The sequence below is a fragment of the Diaphorina citri genome, unplaced genomic scaffold, assembly GCF_000475195.1.
Source record: "Diaphorina citri unplaced genomic scaffold, Diaci psyllid genome assembly version 1.1 scaffold411, whole genome shotgun sequence".
NCBI lineage: Eukaryota > Metazoa > Arthropoda > Insecta > Hemiptera > Psyllidae > Diaphorina > Diaphorina citri.
In genome coordinates this window covers 92,177-111,028 of record NW_007377846.1, presented here as the reverse complement: position 1 = coordinate 111,028, position 18,852 = coordinate 92,177, and the positions used below count along the sequence as shown (strand labels likewise).

Here is an 18,852-nt window from a genome sequence, read left to right as displayed (position 1 = left end):
AGAAGTGAGAATACAGCATCTTCTTTCAATAGAAAACTGAGAATTACCTAGGAGGAGAAAGGAAAGTTGGAGAGAAAATCAAAATAGATACAACCTGTTTTCAAAACGGGATATATACTCGTACTTTGTCCAAGGAGCATTATAGCAAGATGGATGAAGTATAATATGTTGTCTGGCTAGGGGACGTTAAACAGAGAGTAGACTAGCGTCTGGCTGTGGGATTATAAACAGGGAGGAAACCAGCCTAGCTAGCTGGCAGTTCTTCAAAGGGTTCTCTCTGCTTTTAAAGACCAAGCACAAGTCCTCACGATGGTTGACTGCGGTTCAGAACGAGCCAGCCAATTTTATATGGCTAGAGCTAGAGACCACCACCCCGGTGTATAGCAAATACAAAAAGATACCTTTTCCTCATTCTGCTATTGCCATTCGGCGAAAGCTAAAGCCGCTACAACAACAACAGCAAGTACAATATGTTTTATAACAGACGGTTTCCAAACTTTTTTTTTAAGTATCTGCAAAAAATCACTTAGTGATGCCAATTTGTTCATTCTCAATCTCAGTGGCTAATTGGTAAACACTAGTGCTCATGTTCAGACAGTCAGACTGTCCTTTGACCCATCGAGTAAAGATTTGACCAAAGTGGTTCTAGCCTGGATTACCTTGACTCAATGGTTCTTACGAGTATGTGTGCTTTTAGTTCCTATTTGAAATTTCTTTCCATCCCAAAGTGTTTCAAGGCTGTTGGAAAAGATATTTTATCAGCGATTATGCAAATGAAACACGTCAAATTTGCCGAAGGCATTACCTCTAGTTAATTGACAGAAGAAATTCACGTACAGTTGATAAAATGGCCGATAAAATTGGGTACAGTTAATTGCCAAAAACAACAACATCATGTTGTGACCAAAAGTTAGTCCCTACAATATCCACAGGAGCTGGATTTCCAGCAAAAAAGATGAAAATTTGTTTCAAGACTGTTCCTCATAAATATGTTTCAAGGCTGTCTGTGATTTCCAGCAAACGTGAAAATTTTCTTCAATTTGGGTCCTCATTTCTTTCAAGGATGTGTTGGTAATTTAAATCATCTCTGTAAAAAGGACACAAAAACGCTGATGTCATTGAAAGTTCTTCAAAGGGTTCTCTCTGCTTTTAAAGACCAAGCACAAGTCCTCACGATGGTTGACTGCGGTTCAGAACGAGCCAGCCAATTTTATATGGCTAGAGCTAGAGACCACCACCCCGGTGTATAGCAAATACAAAAAGATACCTTTTCCTCATTCTGCTATTGCCATTCGGCGAAAGCTAAAGCCGCTACAACAACAACAGCAAGTACAATATGTTTTATAACAGACGGTTTCCAAACTTTTTTTTTAAGTATCTGCAAAAAATCACTTAGTGATGCCAATTTGTTCATTCTCAATCTCAGTGGCTAATTGGTAAACACTATTGCTCATGTTCAGACAGTCAGACTGTCCTTTGACCCATCGAGTAAAGATTTGATCAAAGTGGTTCCTAGCCCGGATTACCTTGATCAAACTTTTTTTTTAAGTATCTGCAAAAAATCACTTAGTGATGCCAATTTGTTCATTCTCAATCTCAGTGGCTAATTGGTAAACACTAGTGCTCATGTTCAGACAGTCAGACTGTCCTTTGACCCATCGAGTAAAGATTTGACCAAAGTGGTTCTAGCCTGGATTACCTTGACTCAATGGTTCTTACGAGTATGTGTGCTTTTAGTTCCTATTTGAAATTTCTTTCCATCCCAAAGTGTTTCAAGGCTGTTGGAAAAGATATTTTATCAGCGATTATGCAAATGAAACACGACAAATTTGCCGAAGGCATTACCTCTAGTTAATTGACAGAAGAAATTCACGTACAGTTGATAAAATGGCCGATAAAATTGGGTACCTACAGTTAATTGCCCCCCACAAAAAAAAAAAAAACAAAAAAAACAAAAACAACATGTTGTGACCAAAAGTTAGTCTCTACAATATCCACAGGAGCTGGATTTCCAGCAAAAAAGATGAAAATTTGCTTCAAGTTTGTTCCTCATATGTTTCAAGGCTGTCTGCGATTTCCAGCAAACGTGAAAATTTTCTTCAATTTGGGTCCTCATTTCTTTCAAGGATGTGTTGGTAATTTTAATCATCTCTGTAAAAAGGACACAAAAACGCTGATGTCATTGAGGATAATGTTTGCATACTTTCTGCAAAATTCATTTTCATTCGCGAACAATTTTTCCTGTTTTCCCACCACACTTGCATTAACTCTTATGACGTGCATATTTGTGGCTAATATAGTCTTTGATTTATTCCTTAATGCGTGTACAGATTCTAGATACTTTTGAGCAGGAAAATTGCCATAATAAATGATCTTGGTTAGATCTTGTCTTGGTTGAAATCTTGTACAGTCAGACTTGAAGATCTTGATATTCAGGTCATGCGTGTACAGATTCTAGATACTTTTGAGCAGGAAAATTGCCATAATAAATGATCTTGGTTAGATCTTGTCTTGGTTGAAATCTTGTTCAGTCAGACTTGAAGATCTTGATATTCAGGTTCAAAGCTTTAGAATCTTTAGATATCTCCTTTATTTTACAAGCTTTAGATATCTCCTTTATAATATCATTTGAATTCTCCTTACAAACGGGTACATCCAGAAAAATAAAAATAAATAAATCAAGATTTCTCGATTCAAATTAAACTGCTCAAGTGCAAATTCAACTCATAATTCTCAATACTAGGAAGTGTTATTACTTTCTGTATTTAGATTTTCTTCTGCATTCTTTTGCATACATTTACCTGACTGTCGATTTGTCCGTTGCTGTTGAGTTTTTATGGCTGCAATTTTCAAGCGTACGTCTGCTGTAACAAGGTGGTGGTCAGATCCACAGTCTGCGCCTCGTCTGCAACGGGTGTCAAGTAGAGATGTTCTCCACCTTCTGCTAAATGCTATGTGGTCTATTTGGTTTTTGATCTGACCATTTGGGTGAGTCCACGTTAGCTTGTGACACTTTTTGTGTGGGAACAAGGTGCCTCCGATGACAAGGTCATGCATAGAACATAGTTCTGCAAAGCGAGAGCCATTATCATTCATTGTTCCCTCTCCATGTACTCCCATTATTTTCTCAAATCCTGTGTTGTCTGAGCCGACCTTTGCATTTACATCACCCATCAGGATCTTGATGTCTTGTTTCCGGATTTTTTTCAGTGTATCATCAAGTTTGTCATAGAACTGGTCTTTAACTTCTTCATCTGCCTCTTCTGTGGGTGCATAACATACAATGATGGTTATTTTCCTGACTCTGCTGTTGAACCTGGCAGTAATCAGTCTTTCTGATATCGGCTTCCATTCCAATAGGGCGTTTTTCGATGTTTTAGACATAAGAATACCTACTCCGGCGTATCGTGGCGCATTTTCATCTTCATGTCCAGAGTATATCAGAGTGTTGCCGTCCTGTGTTCTCATCTCTCCGAAGCCATTCCATCTTGTTTCATTGAGACCAAGTATTTCCAGGTTGTAATTTTTCATTTCCGTTTCAACTACTCTCAAGGTTCCGGCATCACTCATCGTCCTTATGTTCCATAATCCAAGTCGAGTTCGGTATTTCATTCCAAAGGGCGAGTCCAATCGAGTCCGGTTATATTCATTTGTTGTGGTTTCGGTAATGGTTTTTAAAAGTTTAAGGTAAATGCAGGTTATTGGCCTACCTTACCCGATCCTAATGGTGGGGCTGCCACCTTGGGGCCTATAGGCATGCCCGTGTGGTGAGTACCTGGGATCACATTGTCAAGGTGCCAATGATCTCCTTACCAGAGAAGGGGTCTCTGAACAGTACTCTATGAATACCTGGGATTTAACTGACAGAGTGTTAGTTAAATCCTTACCAGAGAAGGGAGCTCTGAACAGTATTCGCGTGAGATATACCGCTCACTATCGGTCCCCAACAGAACTTGGCCAGTAAGCTTTAGAATCTTTAGATATCTCCTTTATTTTACAAGCTTTAGATATCTCCTTTATAATATCATTTGAATTCTCCTTACAAACGGGTCCTACAGCGAAACTCACATCCAGAAAAATAAAAATAAATAAATCAAGATTTCTCGATTTAAATTAAACTGCTCAAGTGCAAATTCAACTCATAATTCTCAATACTAGGAAGTGTTATTACTTTCTGTATTTAGATTTTCCTCTGCATTCTTTTGCATACATTTATGTTACCATCCCCCGGGAACGTGGACCCGCCTGTTGAGAATTGTCTAGGTGCATGCACAGTTACAGACTAAGCCCCCTGTGTGCCCTATTGAATACTAATTAGCTAATTAATTAACTATTCCTTTTACAATTAAGTTATTAGTATAACCGACATAAATTTCTTTACAAATTACTTTCCGTTACCCGCTCTAAGTCGACTTGTATGTTTTTAACAGGTCTGAGTTATGGTTCTTTCAAATGGGTCTTATCCGTCTAGGTCTTACGATTTTCTAGCTAATTAATTAACTATTCCTTTTACAATTAAGTTATTAGTATAACCGACATAAATTTCTTTACAAATTACTTTCCGTTACCCGCTCCAAGTCGACTTGTATGTTTTTAACAGGTCTGAGTTCTGGTTCTTTCAAATGGGTCTTATCCGTCTAGGTCTTGCGATTTTCCGTGTCTTTCATATTTCAATTTAATTCATTTGGAAGTTGTTTGAACTTGGAATTTTTCTTGGCATTTCCTGAAATGTTTCCAATTTGTTTCCCGTATCTGCCATTAAAAATAAATAAAAACTCTCCACACTATCATTCGCTCATTCATTGTATTGTTTCTGTATTGTATTCCATGTCATTATCATTTGGATGTTTCATATTCATATTTATATCCACCACAGCATGGTTTTTGAAAATGTAATTCATTTTAGTTCTGTGTTTGTTTTAAAAATAAACACTTTTTTTCATCTATTTATTATCTTTTACATAATTTATAGGTTTACAGTAGTGATTTGTTTAACAGCATCAAATATGTACGTATGTATATTATCAATGCGTGTTTGTTTTAAAAATAAACACTTTTTTTCATCTATTTATTATCTTTTACATAATTTATAGGTTTACAGTAGTGATTTGTTTAACAGTATTATATATGTCCGTATGTATATTATCAATGTTATAGTATTCACCCAATGTTTTTCTTCTTCCACCATCAGTGTTTTTATCATTAGCTATTTATATTATTTATCATTTAGATATCTATATCAAAGTGATAGTCTGATCTATACATGGGTTTTACCCTTGATTTGTTAATCAATCAATCTATCACCCCTTGAATAAGTGTTCATTTTTACTCAAAGTCCTTTACGTGTCATGGAAATCTATCGTTTCAACAATATTTTGTGCCCAAAGAATTTTCCCTTGTATTTTTAGCTATAGGTAGCTATTAGATGTACTTACTTACCTACCTACATAATACATTACTTTGAAAATTGTATTAATGTTAATCTCACCATTGTTTTTCTGTTCCAGGACCAACGAGCTTACTCATTTTGCGGCACAATAGAATACATGGCGCCCGAAGTAGTCAGGTGTGGCAGCACGGGTCACGATATTGTAAGTACTACCAACTTCTGAACATTACCAAATAGCCAAAATAGCACTAAACATAAACAATTAGCCCCAAAAAAAGCTCTAAAAAATCTTCTTCAAACCAAGTGTTAATCACGGAAGATCCATTTGACAGTGTGTTTCATGGCCTACATACATACTTCGGGTACATCCTTTTCCAAGGCATACATTGAAATAAACATACTTTTCTCGCTATCTGCTGAACTTCTAAACATTCTAGCTCATTATATGTTTACCCTTGATTTGTTAATCAATCAATCTATCACCCCTTGAATAAGTGTTCATTTTTACTCAAAGTCCTTTACGTGTCATGGAAATCGATCGTTTCAACAATATTTTGTGCCCAAAGAATTTTCCCTTGTATTTTTAGCTATAGGTAGCTACTAGATGTACTTACTTACCTACATAATACATTACTTTGAAAATTGTATTAATGTTAATCTTACCATTGTTTTTCTGTTCCAGGACCAACGAGCTTACTCATTTTGCGGCACAATAGAATACATGGCGCCCGAAGTAGTCAGGTGTGGCAGCACGGGTCACGATATTGTAAGTACTACCAACCTCTGAACATTACCAAATAGCCAAAATAGCACTAAACATAAACAATTAGCCCCAAAAAAAGCTCTAATAAATCTTCTTCAAACCAAGTGTTAATCACGGAAGATCCATTTGACAATGTGTTTCATGGCCTACATACATACTTCGGGTACATCCTTTTCCAAGGCATACATTGAAATAAACATACTTTTCTCGCTATCTGCTGAACTTCTAAACATTCTAGCTCATTATATGATATAGCATATAGCATCAAAACATGTTGAAGAAGGTGTGAAGTTTGTCACGGGAAAACAAGTTTAGGTATGATAGGAAGTTCAAAGTTGAAAATTACGAAACATGGGAAGAGGAGAGATGAGGGACAAGAAGAGAATGGAGAAAAAGAGGGAGAGGACGAAGAATAAGGACGTTATAAGGAAAAGAAGACGAAGGAAAATGATAAGCAGAAGGCGAAGGTGGAGGAAAAAGAGAAGAAAAAAAGGATAAGGAGAAGCAAGAGAGAATATAGTGAAGATTGAAGGATTTTTAATAACAGACGAAAATTTAATTAACGGTTTTTAGATCGAGAGGAAATGATTTTTCCTACGGAATCTAATTACTTCCTTGACTCCTTCCTTATGCTATCCTTCTATCTTTCTTGTAGACTATGTTCAATTTTCTATCTCATCTCGTAACATTCTTGTATCCTTGGCAGTGTAAAAATAGCACTAGATGTTCTAAACATATTGTGTTCTGCAGAGACCGAATAGTATAATGTACGTACCTTGTCGAAAATTGAAATTGTGCCTTGAGAACCCTAGGCGGTGAAAAAAACATGAATAGGAAATATGATCCAAAATCTACTTAAACAGTGAGACATCTTGTAAAACTACTGTAATACAGGTAAATTGGTAGGTGGATTCCTAATTATAGTTACTGTCAATATTGATAGAGCTAAATAGTTTGCTACCTACCTCTTACCTCTTAACGTGTCCAACACATCGCCTGAAGAATTCCTGAAATAACCTCTCATTGTTTAATGGTCAGTAAATCTATTCAGTTCCAATTTATCAAATCTTTGGCCAGTCTAGTTAGCTTAGTTGGTAGTGCGTCTGCCTTGTAAGCGCTAGGCCGCGGGTTCGATTCCGGGTTCGATTGGGATAATATTCGTTTTCGGAACGGCTGGCTTTCTCCTATCCTGTCTTCCTTCTCTCTTCGATTTCGGGACGATAAGACCATAGCAGTTACAGTTCCCTCTGTCAAACCTCTTTTAAAAAAAATCTTTGCTATGGTCCTTCTGGTTGATATGTATATGTCGGTATAATTCCCTGCGTATTCTTTATATTTTGTATGGTTTTATCAAGTCTATGTACATTTTTGTCAGTGGTATAACAGGAACAAGCATTGGAATTCGAGTTTCTACAATATCTACTGTCTCGCAAGTTTTAGGTTACAATGACACACTTTTTAGGAACAGGCGGGCCCTCGTCATAACCCGTTTTATATTGATTTGTGTTTTCTTATTTGATGTTTAGAATGTGGTCTCCAATGTGGAATAGTTTTGAGAGGAACCCTATAAAGACCTGGTCTACAGTCTCACGGTGGTCCATTTTTGGACGATTTTCATACAACAACGCAGGGCTTTCCCAATTTTTCTCTGGTTTCACAACTTCTTTCAGTCCTTTCAAGCTAACCCAAACAGTTTCTTCTAATGAATACTCGTACTTATCAAGATTTTCAAGGGATCTCTAGAAAATCTCTAGTAATCAAATCTAGACAATCAATCATTCAAGACCCTCATCAATGCGAGAAATTTGCAAAGTTTGACAGGCGAGAGAGGCAATGTCTTCAACGACTCAACGTCCTTAAGATCCTTAGACGTCCTCAGAATCTCTTCGCCGAGATTCACGTTGATATCCGGGGTCCCAGATGGTCTGGTATGAATGGACGGTACAAGTGTGTGCGAGGTTGCAAGATTGCCTCTCTTATCAATGTTAAGTAACGCGACGGGCAATCCTGGCTACCAGGCCGAGTTGCCAAGTGCAGAGATTTGTGCGAGTGAAAGTCTGATGGAATTTCTCCCATGGCCTACTTGTTCTGGCTGGATATTATACTTGGAAGACTTCACAGGCGTTCTGCTGTGAGGTTTGTGTTTCTTGTGTTACATTATCGTTATTATAGCATTCGACATTGAGCAGTGTCGTGGTGCAGGGGTTAGTAATGCCAACAGGAAACGGCCCTCCACGTGTGCTTTTTATTCAGGCAATGTCTAAATTCATCTCTGAGAAACTTCTTCTTGTTGGAGATTTATCTAGTTTTATTGGAATTTATTGATTTTGCGTAGGAATTCCTTTTTGTTCGTATGGTTTTTGTCATCATCATTGACCATCTTATAATTATCTTCCTTTTTTGTCAGCTATTTAATTGTAGGTTTTGCTTAGGAAGGTAGGTATATTCGTTTGTAAATTGTTTACACACAAAGTTCTCTCTATTTCTTTATTTTCACTATGTATTTCTTTTAATCCTTCTTCGTTATTAATCATCTTCTCTACCTTCTACCATCATATAGTTCTAGAACTTCGTTCATCTTTTCCTTATCCTTGGCCAGGTCTGCTGTATCTGGCTATGTCACTTGTGATTCCTCCACTGGCCGACTCATGTTTTGGCATATTGATATTACCATTGTTGCTTCGTTCTAGTACTTCAGTTCTGCTCATATGATTTGCAACTTGTCTTATTCAGAGCACTGGTATTATATTCTCTTTCTGGCTCGGGAGTTCTTTTGTATTTTCTGCCAAGACTTCGTCGAGTACCCACTTCTGGAACTTTCGTTTATGAAATAATAACTGTAATAACTGAAAGCAGTGAAATTCAAATGGCGGAGTAGGTACTTACATCGCAGTATTATTTGTTTGTCATTGGAAAATTATATTGTTGTATCTACATGTTCTTCTTTGGTATCTTAGGATTCCATCCTCTCCTTGTTTTACAATCTATATTTTCTTATTTGTTCTCAATTTGATATTATTTGTACTCTGCTTCACGTATCTTGCCCATGTCCTTTATATTCTTCTATCCAGTCCGGCCCAACTGAAACAAATGGCCGCTCAGAAGCCCTTGCAATAGCAGATATAAGTACATACCTACTTCTCCGTACATAACAACATAACATAAATATTTCCTCCGAGAGAAATTTATAAAAGAAGACTTCAAAGACCTCCGTCCTGATCACCTAGAAAATCATGAAAGGAAAATACCTAATAGCAGGAAAACATGTGCACCTAATTTAATTAAAGACTTCCAGAACCTTTAGCACAAAGCACAACTTGACAACGAAAGCAAACTTAATGAGAGCATCCAGAGTAAAGTGCCCTCTTCAAAACTGCAACAAAAAATCCGATTCTGTGTTGTACCACATTTTTTAATCTTCTTTCTACAAAGCCACTGTTTTTTTTATCTGTTAGTGTTCTTACTTTATTGACACGTCACTTGTTTTATCTGTTTTCCTCAAGGACTTGACTGTTTTTATCTGTTTCCTTCAAGGACTTGACTGTTTTTATCTGTTTTTTTTTTTTTTTTTTTTTTTTTTTTTTTTTTTCTTCTTCTTCAAGGACTTGACTGTTTTTATCTGTTTTACTTACATGTGTTTTACTTACATGTTTATTTTCTCTGTTTCAGGCCGTAGACTGGTGGAGTGTTGGTGTTCTAACTTACGAGCTTTTGACTGGTGCTTCCCCGTTCACGATAGAAGGAGAGCGGAATTCTCAGCAAGAAATCTCTAGGTAATTGTGACGTATTGACAATATTTGATATCTTCTGAAAAATACTTGCCTTAACTGCCGCGCCGGTCTGCAGTTTCATATTACAGCGGAACTCCCACATAATTCATACACAAAAAGCCCAGTCTGAGGCGTTAGGTGTACGGGCAAACATCCCTAAAAGTTGGTTTATGCTTGTAAGAATCTACAGCAGAACCCCTCCGTGCCTTTTAAGAAGAAACTAGGAGAGCGGAATTCTCAGCAAGAAATCTCTAGGTAATTGTGACGTATTGACAATATTTGATATCTTCTGAAAAATACTTGCCTTAACCGCCACGCCGGTCTGCAGTTTCATATTACAGCGGAACTCCCACATAATTCATACACAAAAAGCTCAGTCTGAGGCTTAGGTGTACGAGCAAACATCCCTAAAAGTTGGTTTATGCTTGTAAGAATCTACAGCAGAACCCCTCCGTGCCTTCTTTTAAGAAGAAACTGTAGACCTGATGGTTTGTAGATCGAGGCAATAGGTGCTCCCTGTCAAACGCCCGACCGGGGTGGTTGGAGGGAACAACTAAAATCGGTGGTTAATCAATAATCACAGTATTCATAGTGTGATAATGTGGTATATACAAGTACTTTACCAATTTACCATTAACCTATTTATTCCTAATGACTGTATTGGATAACAATAATTATGCATATAACGATCAGGAGGACTTTAACATCGAAGTTTAATCACTGGATTTTTTTCTATGGTTTAACGTCATTGTATAACTACCTACTGATGTATTTAGTGAAGTCACTAGACACTGATATTGGTAATATTGGAGGGGATCTTTAAATCGTCAAATCTGGCAAAGTCGATCGATTGAAAAATGGCACAAACCTATTGATACCCGTGAATAAAAGGGAAACCCTTACCCTCATGTATCAACATGCTTACTTGTTAATCAACGAGCTATTTTTTGACGAGTGCGCACCCAAAGGTCATCGGACTTCCCAGTTGAAGTGGACTGTAGACCTGATGGTTTGTAGATTGAGGCAATAGGTGCTCCCTGTCAAACGCCCGACCGGGGTGGTTGGAGGGAACAACTAAAATCGGTGGTTAATAAATAATCACAGTATTCATAGTGTGATAGTGTGGTATATACAAGTACTTTACCAATTTACCATTAACCTATTTATTACTAATGACTGTATTGGATAACAATAATTATGCATATAACGATCAGGAGGACTTTAACATCGAACTTTAATCACTGGATTTTTTTCGATGGTTTATCGTCATTGTATAACTACTAACTACGGATGTATTTAGTGAAGTCACTAGACACTGATATTGGTAATATTGGAGGGGATCTTTAAATCGTCAAATCTGGTTAAGTCGATCGATTGAAAAATGGCACAAACCTATTGATACCCGTGAATAAAAGGGAAACCCTTACCCTCATCTATCTGTGACTCAAAAAGTCCAAATGTCACTTTCCTCTTTCAATCAAGGCCCGTGGTTCATTAACCAATCAAAGTAGTTATCTTCTATCAGAACGCTCATTTAAATAGCTCGCCCGTAATTACGAGCCAACCTTCTGCATAACTTGTGTCCAGTTCTCTAATGGTAGGACATTAAGTTCTCGTCCTTCTTTAATGGACACAGAGAGTCCTTCGAGCAACTCTGGTGTCATCGCTGAGCATCAATCAATCATGGAGTCATTTAACCACAGTGTTATTTCCCTACTGATGATTATTTATCAGGAACTCGGTTGCAAGTGAAAGTTTCACCATCTTCTACTTCTTTGCTGCAGATACCACCACTTGTGCCGGTAAACCGAGTGATGTAACGGGGTTTTTAGGCCCCGTCCTATGCTTGGGAGATGCATCGCTGGTTGGGGCTCCGGAAAGGTGTGAAAATTGGTTTGTTTCTTTTGAAATTTGGTCTGTCTGTCTTAGAGTCCATTTTTGGTGAAGGCCATTATAAGTAGTACCTAGGTAAGTTTTGGTATGTGAGTTGTCGGTACGTCGCGTCGCATCCATGAAATTTATTGGTGATCACTGAATGGTCTAAAGCTTAGAATAGAACTCAGTTTACTCGGTAGATGACTGAATAAGAGAGATTCAGCTGAATTGGGCTGGTCATATGGGTCCCAAATCCCAAAGGATGACTTTCCGAATCAGTATGACAGACAGGTACATAGGTGCTTGAAAATATACACAAGATTGCACACCATGATGTAAACTATCTTCTATTTACGAGCTATCTTTGTAACCTGATGCAATCTTGGTTTTCTTGTGCAATATTTAGATTTATGTACCGAGGTTTTAGATTTTCTTGGACACTTTTCTACATGTGCGAAATATTATTGTTTACAATGGGTTACTATTAGTCTGGAAACACAACAACATGTTGACAAAAGTCACGTTGGTGTAATATTGAGCAGCATAAACATAACACAGGAAAAAAAGTTAGATGAACTAATAAATAACACCATATAAAGAAAAATGAAGAAAAGAAAAAGCAAACACTGCAAAGTGCAAAGAGTCTCTCTCTCTCTCTCTCTCTCTCTCTCTCTCTCTCTCTCTCTCTCTCTCTCTCTCTCTCTCTCTCTCTCTCTCTTCGCCACATGCACTTGTTAGGGATACAGCACATTCTGTGATCTATTATCATATGGGATGCCAAGGTCATTCATTTGCATATTTATATACCTAGCTATTATTATTATCATTATTATTATTATTATATACCTTATGTACCTAGCTCTTATTATTTTTTATTTTCTACTTTCAATGTATTGAATAACATACAACCTATGCATTATGCAGTTTTCATCACTGATAAATAACATTACAGAAGCTGTATACCAAGTTATAGGCGCTCTCGGAACGTGTTTGTTTACATGTGCGAAATATTATTGTTTACAATGGGTTACTATTAGTCTGGAAACACAACAACATGTTGACAAAAGTCACGTTGGTGTAATAATGAGCAGCATAAACATAACACAGGAAAAAAGTTAGATGAACTAATAAATAACACCATATAAAGAAAAATGAAGAAAAGAAAAAGCAAACACTGCAATGTGCAAAGAGAAATAAAGGTGAATATAGAAGTAAAGTTTCACATAAAAAGAAAGCAAAGAGAAAGCAAAAAGCCAGATCAATTTGATGTGAAAAGAACGCAAAAAAAGCAAAAGAATCTTCAAATTTTAAAGCAAATGAACTTGAAAAATAAATATGTAGGTAGTAATAGCTGATAAAGTTCCTATAAAAAGAAAACAAAGAGATATAAAAAAAAGAAAACAAAGAGATATAAAACCAGATAAACTTCACATGAAAAGAAAACAAAGAGATATGAAAGCCAGATAAAAAACTTGATATGAAAAGCAAAAAGAAACTATGTAGGGATATACTTCACATATTAAAAAAGAAGTGAAGAGAAATGACTGGAAAAAAAGTATAGAAAACAAATGAAACACTGCTCATCTTTCGCTGTGAGTTGCAATTTTATACTTCAGGCTATAATTTATTACGTTTAGTTGCAATGACACGAACAGCCAGAGTGTGGAAGGGCGGGAAGAACGAGATGTCGACAAGAGAAGAGAGAGAGAGAAGGGAAAGGGAAGGAGCCGAGAAGAAGAACAAGAAGACAAGGGTTAGAATAAAGAGATGTCGACAAGAGAAGAGAGGAAGCAGAGAAGGGAAGAGAGGAAAAAAGAAGATAAAAAGGAGTTAGAGGAGAAAGAAGAAGGGAAGAGAAAGAGCAGAGAAGAACAAGAAGAAAATGGCCAAAAGGAAAAGAGAAGAAGAACAAGAAGGGAAGGAGTAGAGAACAAGAAGAGAAGACAATTGTAAGAAGCAGAGGAAGGAGCAGAAGGATAAGAACAAGAAGAGAAGAAAAAGTACAAAAGGTACTTTTTACACAAGAGGTTTGATAGAGGGAACTGTTAGAAAGGGAGAAGGAAAAAAGGATAGGAGAAAGCCAACCGTTCCGAGGATAAAGCTACCTACGTATAGATTGGCAATTCATACCTAATTATCTATTTCGGTTTTTGCAAGATGAAATTTAAATCTAAATTCAATTCAATTTCCTTCTAGATCGATCTGCTGTCGAATCCATGGACCAATGGTTGTGACGTTTCCTCCACCCCCCTCATGACACCTGACATTCTGCTGGGTTCCTCCAATCAGCGCTCGGAAAAGAGAAGAAGAACAAGAAGGGAAGGAGTAGAGAACAAGAAGAGAAGACAATTGTAAGAAGCAGAGGAAGGAGCAGAAGGATAAGAACAAGAAGGTCAGAAGAAGAAGAAGAAGCAACAGCAGAGAAGAAGCAGAAAAAGACAGATGGATGGAAGGGAGAATTCGCCAGGGAAAGGAAGGACAGAAAAGGGGGTGATGGATATTAATAAAGAGGGAATTGGGTGAAAAGAGGGAAAAGTATACAGAATACAGCGACGCTAGATGAAAGTGGGGAAAGAGTAGTGGCCAAACATCGCATGGAATTTGAGAAAGTGGAAAATTAGGGAAAGAAACAGAGAAGGAGAAGGGATATTTGGAGAGAGACAGAGGAGGGATGATTGGAGAGAGACAAATGGGAGAGTGAGGGAAAGGGCACGTGTTTGGAAAAAAGAAGAAGAGGAAGGAAAGAAGAGGAAGAAGAAGAACGTAAGATGGTGGGGGAAGACAATTTAAAGGAGAATAAAAGCACGTGACTAGTTGAAAAGAAGTTCAAGCTGGTTGCCACAGAACAGCGAGCAGAACAGACCCCTTGCGTCTTGATATGTTTGTAGCTACCGAATCCAAGTGTTTCAACTTCAACCAAACCAAGTCTGGCTGGGGTAGACTACTTTGTAGTCCATCTCTGGGACTTTAAATAGATAGATTTTAGACCCCTGCCTCAATGTTTCCAGGTTTCCTTAAGCACAGTAAAAAAAATCCTTCTTCAAAGGTTCAAGTTAAATTTATCGAAATAACCTTATAAACAAACACCTTTAATAAAGTGTTATGGTTTCTAGTTGAATTTGTTGTTAATATATCTTTATTTTTCTGTTCCAGGGCTACTCCTATGTGTCTCCCTCAGTGCTGTTTAGTGAAAACATCATCAGTAATGAGATTTTCCAACCTTCCCTCGACAAGAGACCGAACACTTCCAATCTAATAGCTTGTAAATTTAAGGTAAGAATCAAATGTGAGGTTTAGCAATACATAATAGGATAGAAAAAAAAATCTGGTGTGAACATCACACGACTTTCTATTACATTTGCGGAATACGTATTTAAAAAATAATAATAATAAATGAAAATTTTTCTAAGTCCCGAGCCTGAGCCGCCTACGGCGGCCAATTTTCGACCTAAAGTTTCCTGTCTTAAAATACTCCCCGTGTAATGAGGGATCATTAAAAAGTGTCCAAAAATTGAACTTTGTAGGACCTACAGTGAAGGTAGTATCCTCAGGACGAGCGAGCCAATTTAACATGGCTAGAGCTAGAGACCATCACCCCGGTGTATAGCAGATACAAAAAGACATCTTTCCCTATTCTGCTATCGCCATTCGGCGAAACCTAAAGCCGCTACAACAACAACAACAACAACAACAACAACAACAAGGTAGTATCCCGAAAAGATGACTACATTTTTCTAAATAAAAATAAAAAAAAAATCTGAAAGCTTGCCTTTGACAAAGTTGAATTCAGAACTTTTTAGTGCATATCATGTTAAAGTTACATAAATGAGCACGGTATTTAACTAATCAATTTTGTATAAAAATTCAAAGTTTCATCTTTCATAAAAATTAAGGAAGAAAAAACGGTGTGGAAAATTTAGATTTAAAAAATACGGTCGCGCTGCGCGCTCCCTATTAGCTGCATAGTTATCAAACTAAGAACATAAACGAAACTCAAAATGTTGGTCGAGACTCGAGAGCGGAACATTTCTCTTCCGCACTCTCTGCGCGCACTCTGTGTATTTCTTGTGGAGATTTTAGCGATCAAAAATTGATCATAGTCAAACTAAAAACATAAACGAAACTGAAAATGTTGGTCGAGAGCGGAACATTTCTCTCCCGCAGTCTCTGCACTCTGTGTATTTCTTATGGATTGAAAACTAAAGGAGTTTTACTAGATTGTTGAGAATTTTTTTAACCAAAAAACACGGGGATATGGGGACAAAAGACGAAATAGAGCAGAAAGATGTCGATAGAGTCGAGATTGAAAATTGCCAACCAAATAGATATCGAATCTACCGGGTCCATCGTGAGGTTCAAAACACCACGTTACAAGCGGTTTTTACATCACTGCTTTACTGGGAAAGTTTTTAGTTCAACTTTTAGGAATATCTCTACCAAATTTCAGCTTTCTAGGTGTTGTGGTTCTCGAGATAGAGCGATCAGTGTGTGAATATGAAATGTGAATGAGTGAATGGATCTTGTGTTTATAATATAAGATACATACTTATACACCAAGGAATCGATCCTTGTAAAAAGTTACATAGTTCGGCGACAAGCTACCCACCAGCTCATATATAATTAACCTCACCTAACCTGAGTGGGGACGAGAAAGGCCAGTAGCATGCGATATTTCAGCTTTCTAGGTGTTGTGGTTCTAGAGATAGAGCGATCAGTGTGTGAAATGTGAATGGATCTCGTTCTTATAATATAAGATTGCAAACTGAAAGAGTTTTACTAGATTGTTGAGAACTTTTTTAACCAAAAAGCACGGGGATATGGGGACAAAAGACGAAATAGAGCAGAAAGATGTCGATAGAGTCGAGATTGAAAATTGTCAACCAAATAGATATCAAATCTACCGGGTCACTGTGAGGTTCAAAACACCACGTTACAAGCGGTTTTACATCACTGCTTTACTGGGAAAGTTTTTAGTTCAACTTCCATTCCGTGACAAGCTGCGCTGCCCGCCAGCTCATATTTAATTAACCTCACCCAACCTGAGTGAGGACAAGAATGGCCAGTAGCATGCGATTGTCCAGATCGTCAGTGGTCACCCATCCGGAGAGCAACCACGCACAACGTTCTTAACTTCAGGGATTCATTGAAAATTTCACCAATCGATTCCTTGTACTCTCTCTCTCTCTCTCTCTCTCTCTCTCTCTCTCCCTCTCTCTCTCTCTCTCTCTCTCCCTCTCTCTCTCTCTCTCTTCCCTTCTTCCCTATCATTGAGTTAATAAGAATTTTCAATAATAAAACTCAAACCATCTTCCGTCTCTTTCTCTCCCGTCCTTCCTCTCTCTTCCTCTCGTACTTTCTGAATTGAAATCCTTAGAAATATGTTCCGCATCGTTTTTTTCCTTCTCTCTCTCCCTCTTTCTATCTCTCCCTCCCTCCTTCTCTCTCTCTCTTTGAACCTTCCTTCTTCGTCTTTCTTTCTCTCTGCCCTTTCATTTTACCCTCTGTTTTCGTTTTACCTAACCACTTTTCCCTTCCTATCTTTCTCTCCTCCTTTCTCTCTCTCTCTGTCTACTTTTCTCACTCTTCCTTCTCCTCTCTCTACCTCCCCTCTCTCTCTCTTTCTTTTCCTCCCTCGTCTCTCTTGCATACTGTTTACAACTTTATGCTACGTTGAATTTTAAATTTCATCGCTTTACGACAAACGGTTCTTGAGATATTTTGTTCACAACCTTTTCAACATTTTCCACGAAATGAGGGTTAAGTAACAATTACTTTGGTTAATATCTGGATGGGTGATTATCCGATTTTTGCCAAATTGTTACAGTCGCGTCCTTGGACCATACTGGGATAGCATACCAAATTTCATCGCTTTACGACAAACGGTTCTTGAGATATTTTGTTCACAACCTTTTCAACATTTTCCACGAAATGAGGGTTAAGTAACAATTACTTTGGTTAATATCTGGATGGGTGATTATCCGATTTTTGCCAAATTGTTACAGTCGCGTCCTTGGACCATACTGGGATAGCATACCAAATTTCATCGCTTTACGACAAACGGTTCTTGAGATATTTTGTTCACAACCTTTTCAACATTTTCCACGAAATGAGGGTTAAGTAACAATTACTTTGGTTAATATCTGGATGGGTGATTATCCGATTTTTGCCAAATTGTTACAGTCGCGTCCTTGGACCATACTGGGATAGCATACCAAATTTCATCGCTTTACGACAAACGGTTCTTGAGATATTTTGTTCACAACCTTTTCAACATTTTCCACGAAATGAGGGTTAAGTAACAATTACTTTGGTTAATATCTGGATGGGTGATTATCCGATTTTTGCCAAATTGTTACAGTCGCGTCCTTGGACCATACTGGGATAGCATACCAAATTTCATCGCTTTACGACAAACGGTTCTTGAGATATTTTGTTCACAACCTTTTCAACATTTTCCACGAAATGAGGGTTAAGTAACAATTACTTTGGTTAATATCTGGATGGGTGATTATCCGATTTTTGCCAAATTGTTACAGTCGCGTCCTTGGACCATACTGGGATAGCATACCAAATTTCATCGCTTTACGACAAACGGTTCTTGAGATATTTTGTTCACAACCTTTTCAACATTTTCCACGAAATGAGGGTTAAGTAACAATTACTTTGGTTAATATCTGGATGGGTGATTATCCGATTTTTGCCAAATTGTTACAGTCGCGTCCTTGGACCATACTGGGATAGCATACCAAATTTCATCGCTTTACGACAAACGGTTCTTGAGATATTTTGTTCACAACCTTTTCAACATTTTCCACGAAATGAGGGTTAAGTAACAATTACTTTGGTTAATATCTGGATGGGTGATTATCCGATTTTTGCCAAATTGTTACAGTCGCGTCCTTGGACCATACTGGGATAGCATACCAAATTTCATCGCTTTACGACAAACGGTTCTTGAGATATTTTGTTCACAACCTTTTCAACATTTTCCACGAAATGAGGGTTAAGTAACAATTACTTTGGTTAATATCTGGATGGGTGATTATCCGATTTTT

General features: G+C 37.6%; 1 protein-coding gene across 1 annotated transcript in view; it reads left to right on the top strand.

The window, feature by feature from the left end:
* The window catches only part of LOC103508577 (ribosomal protein S6 kinase alpha-5-like), a 122,714-nt gene that overhangs the window by 88,029 nt on the left and 15,833 nt on the right, over positions 1-18,852 (top strand). The window contains 2 exon segments of the mRNA XM_026823149.1: positions 5,508-5,591; positions 9,822-9,925. Of these exon segments, the coding sequence (XP_026678950.1) occupies positions 5,508-5,591; positions 9,822-9,925 (188 nt within the window).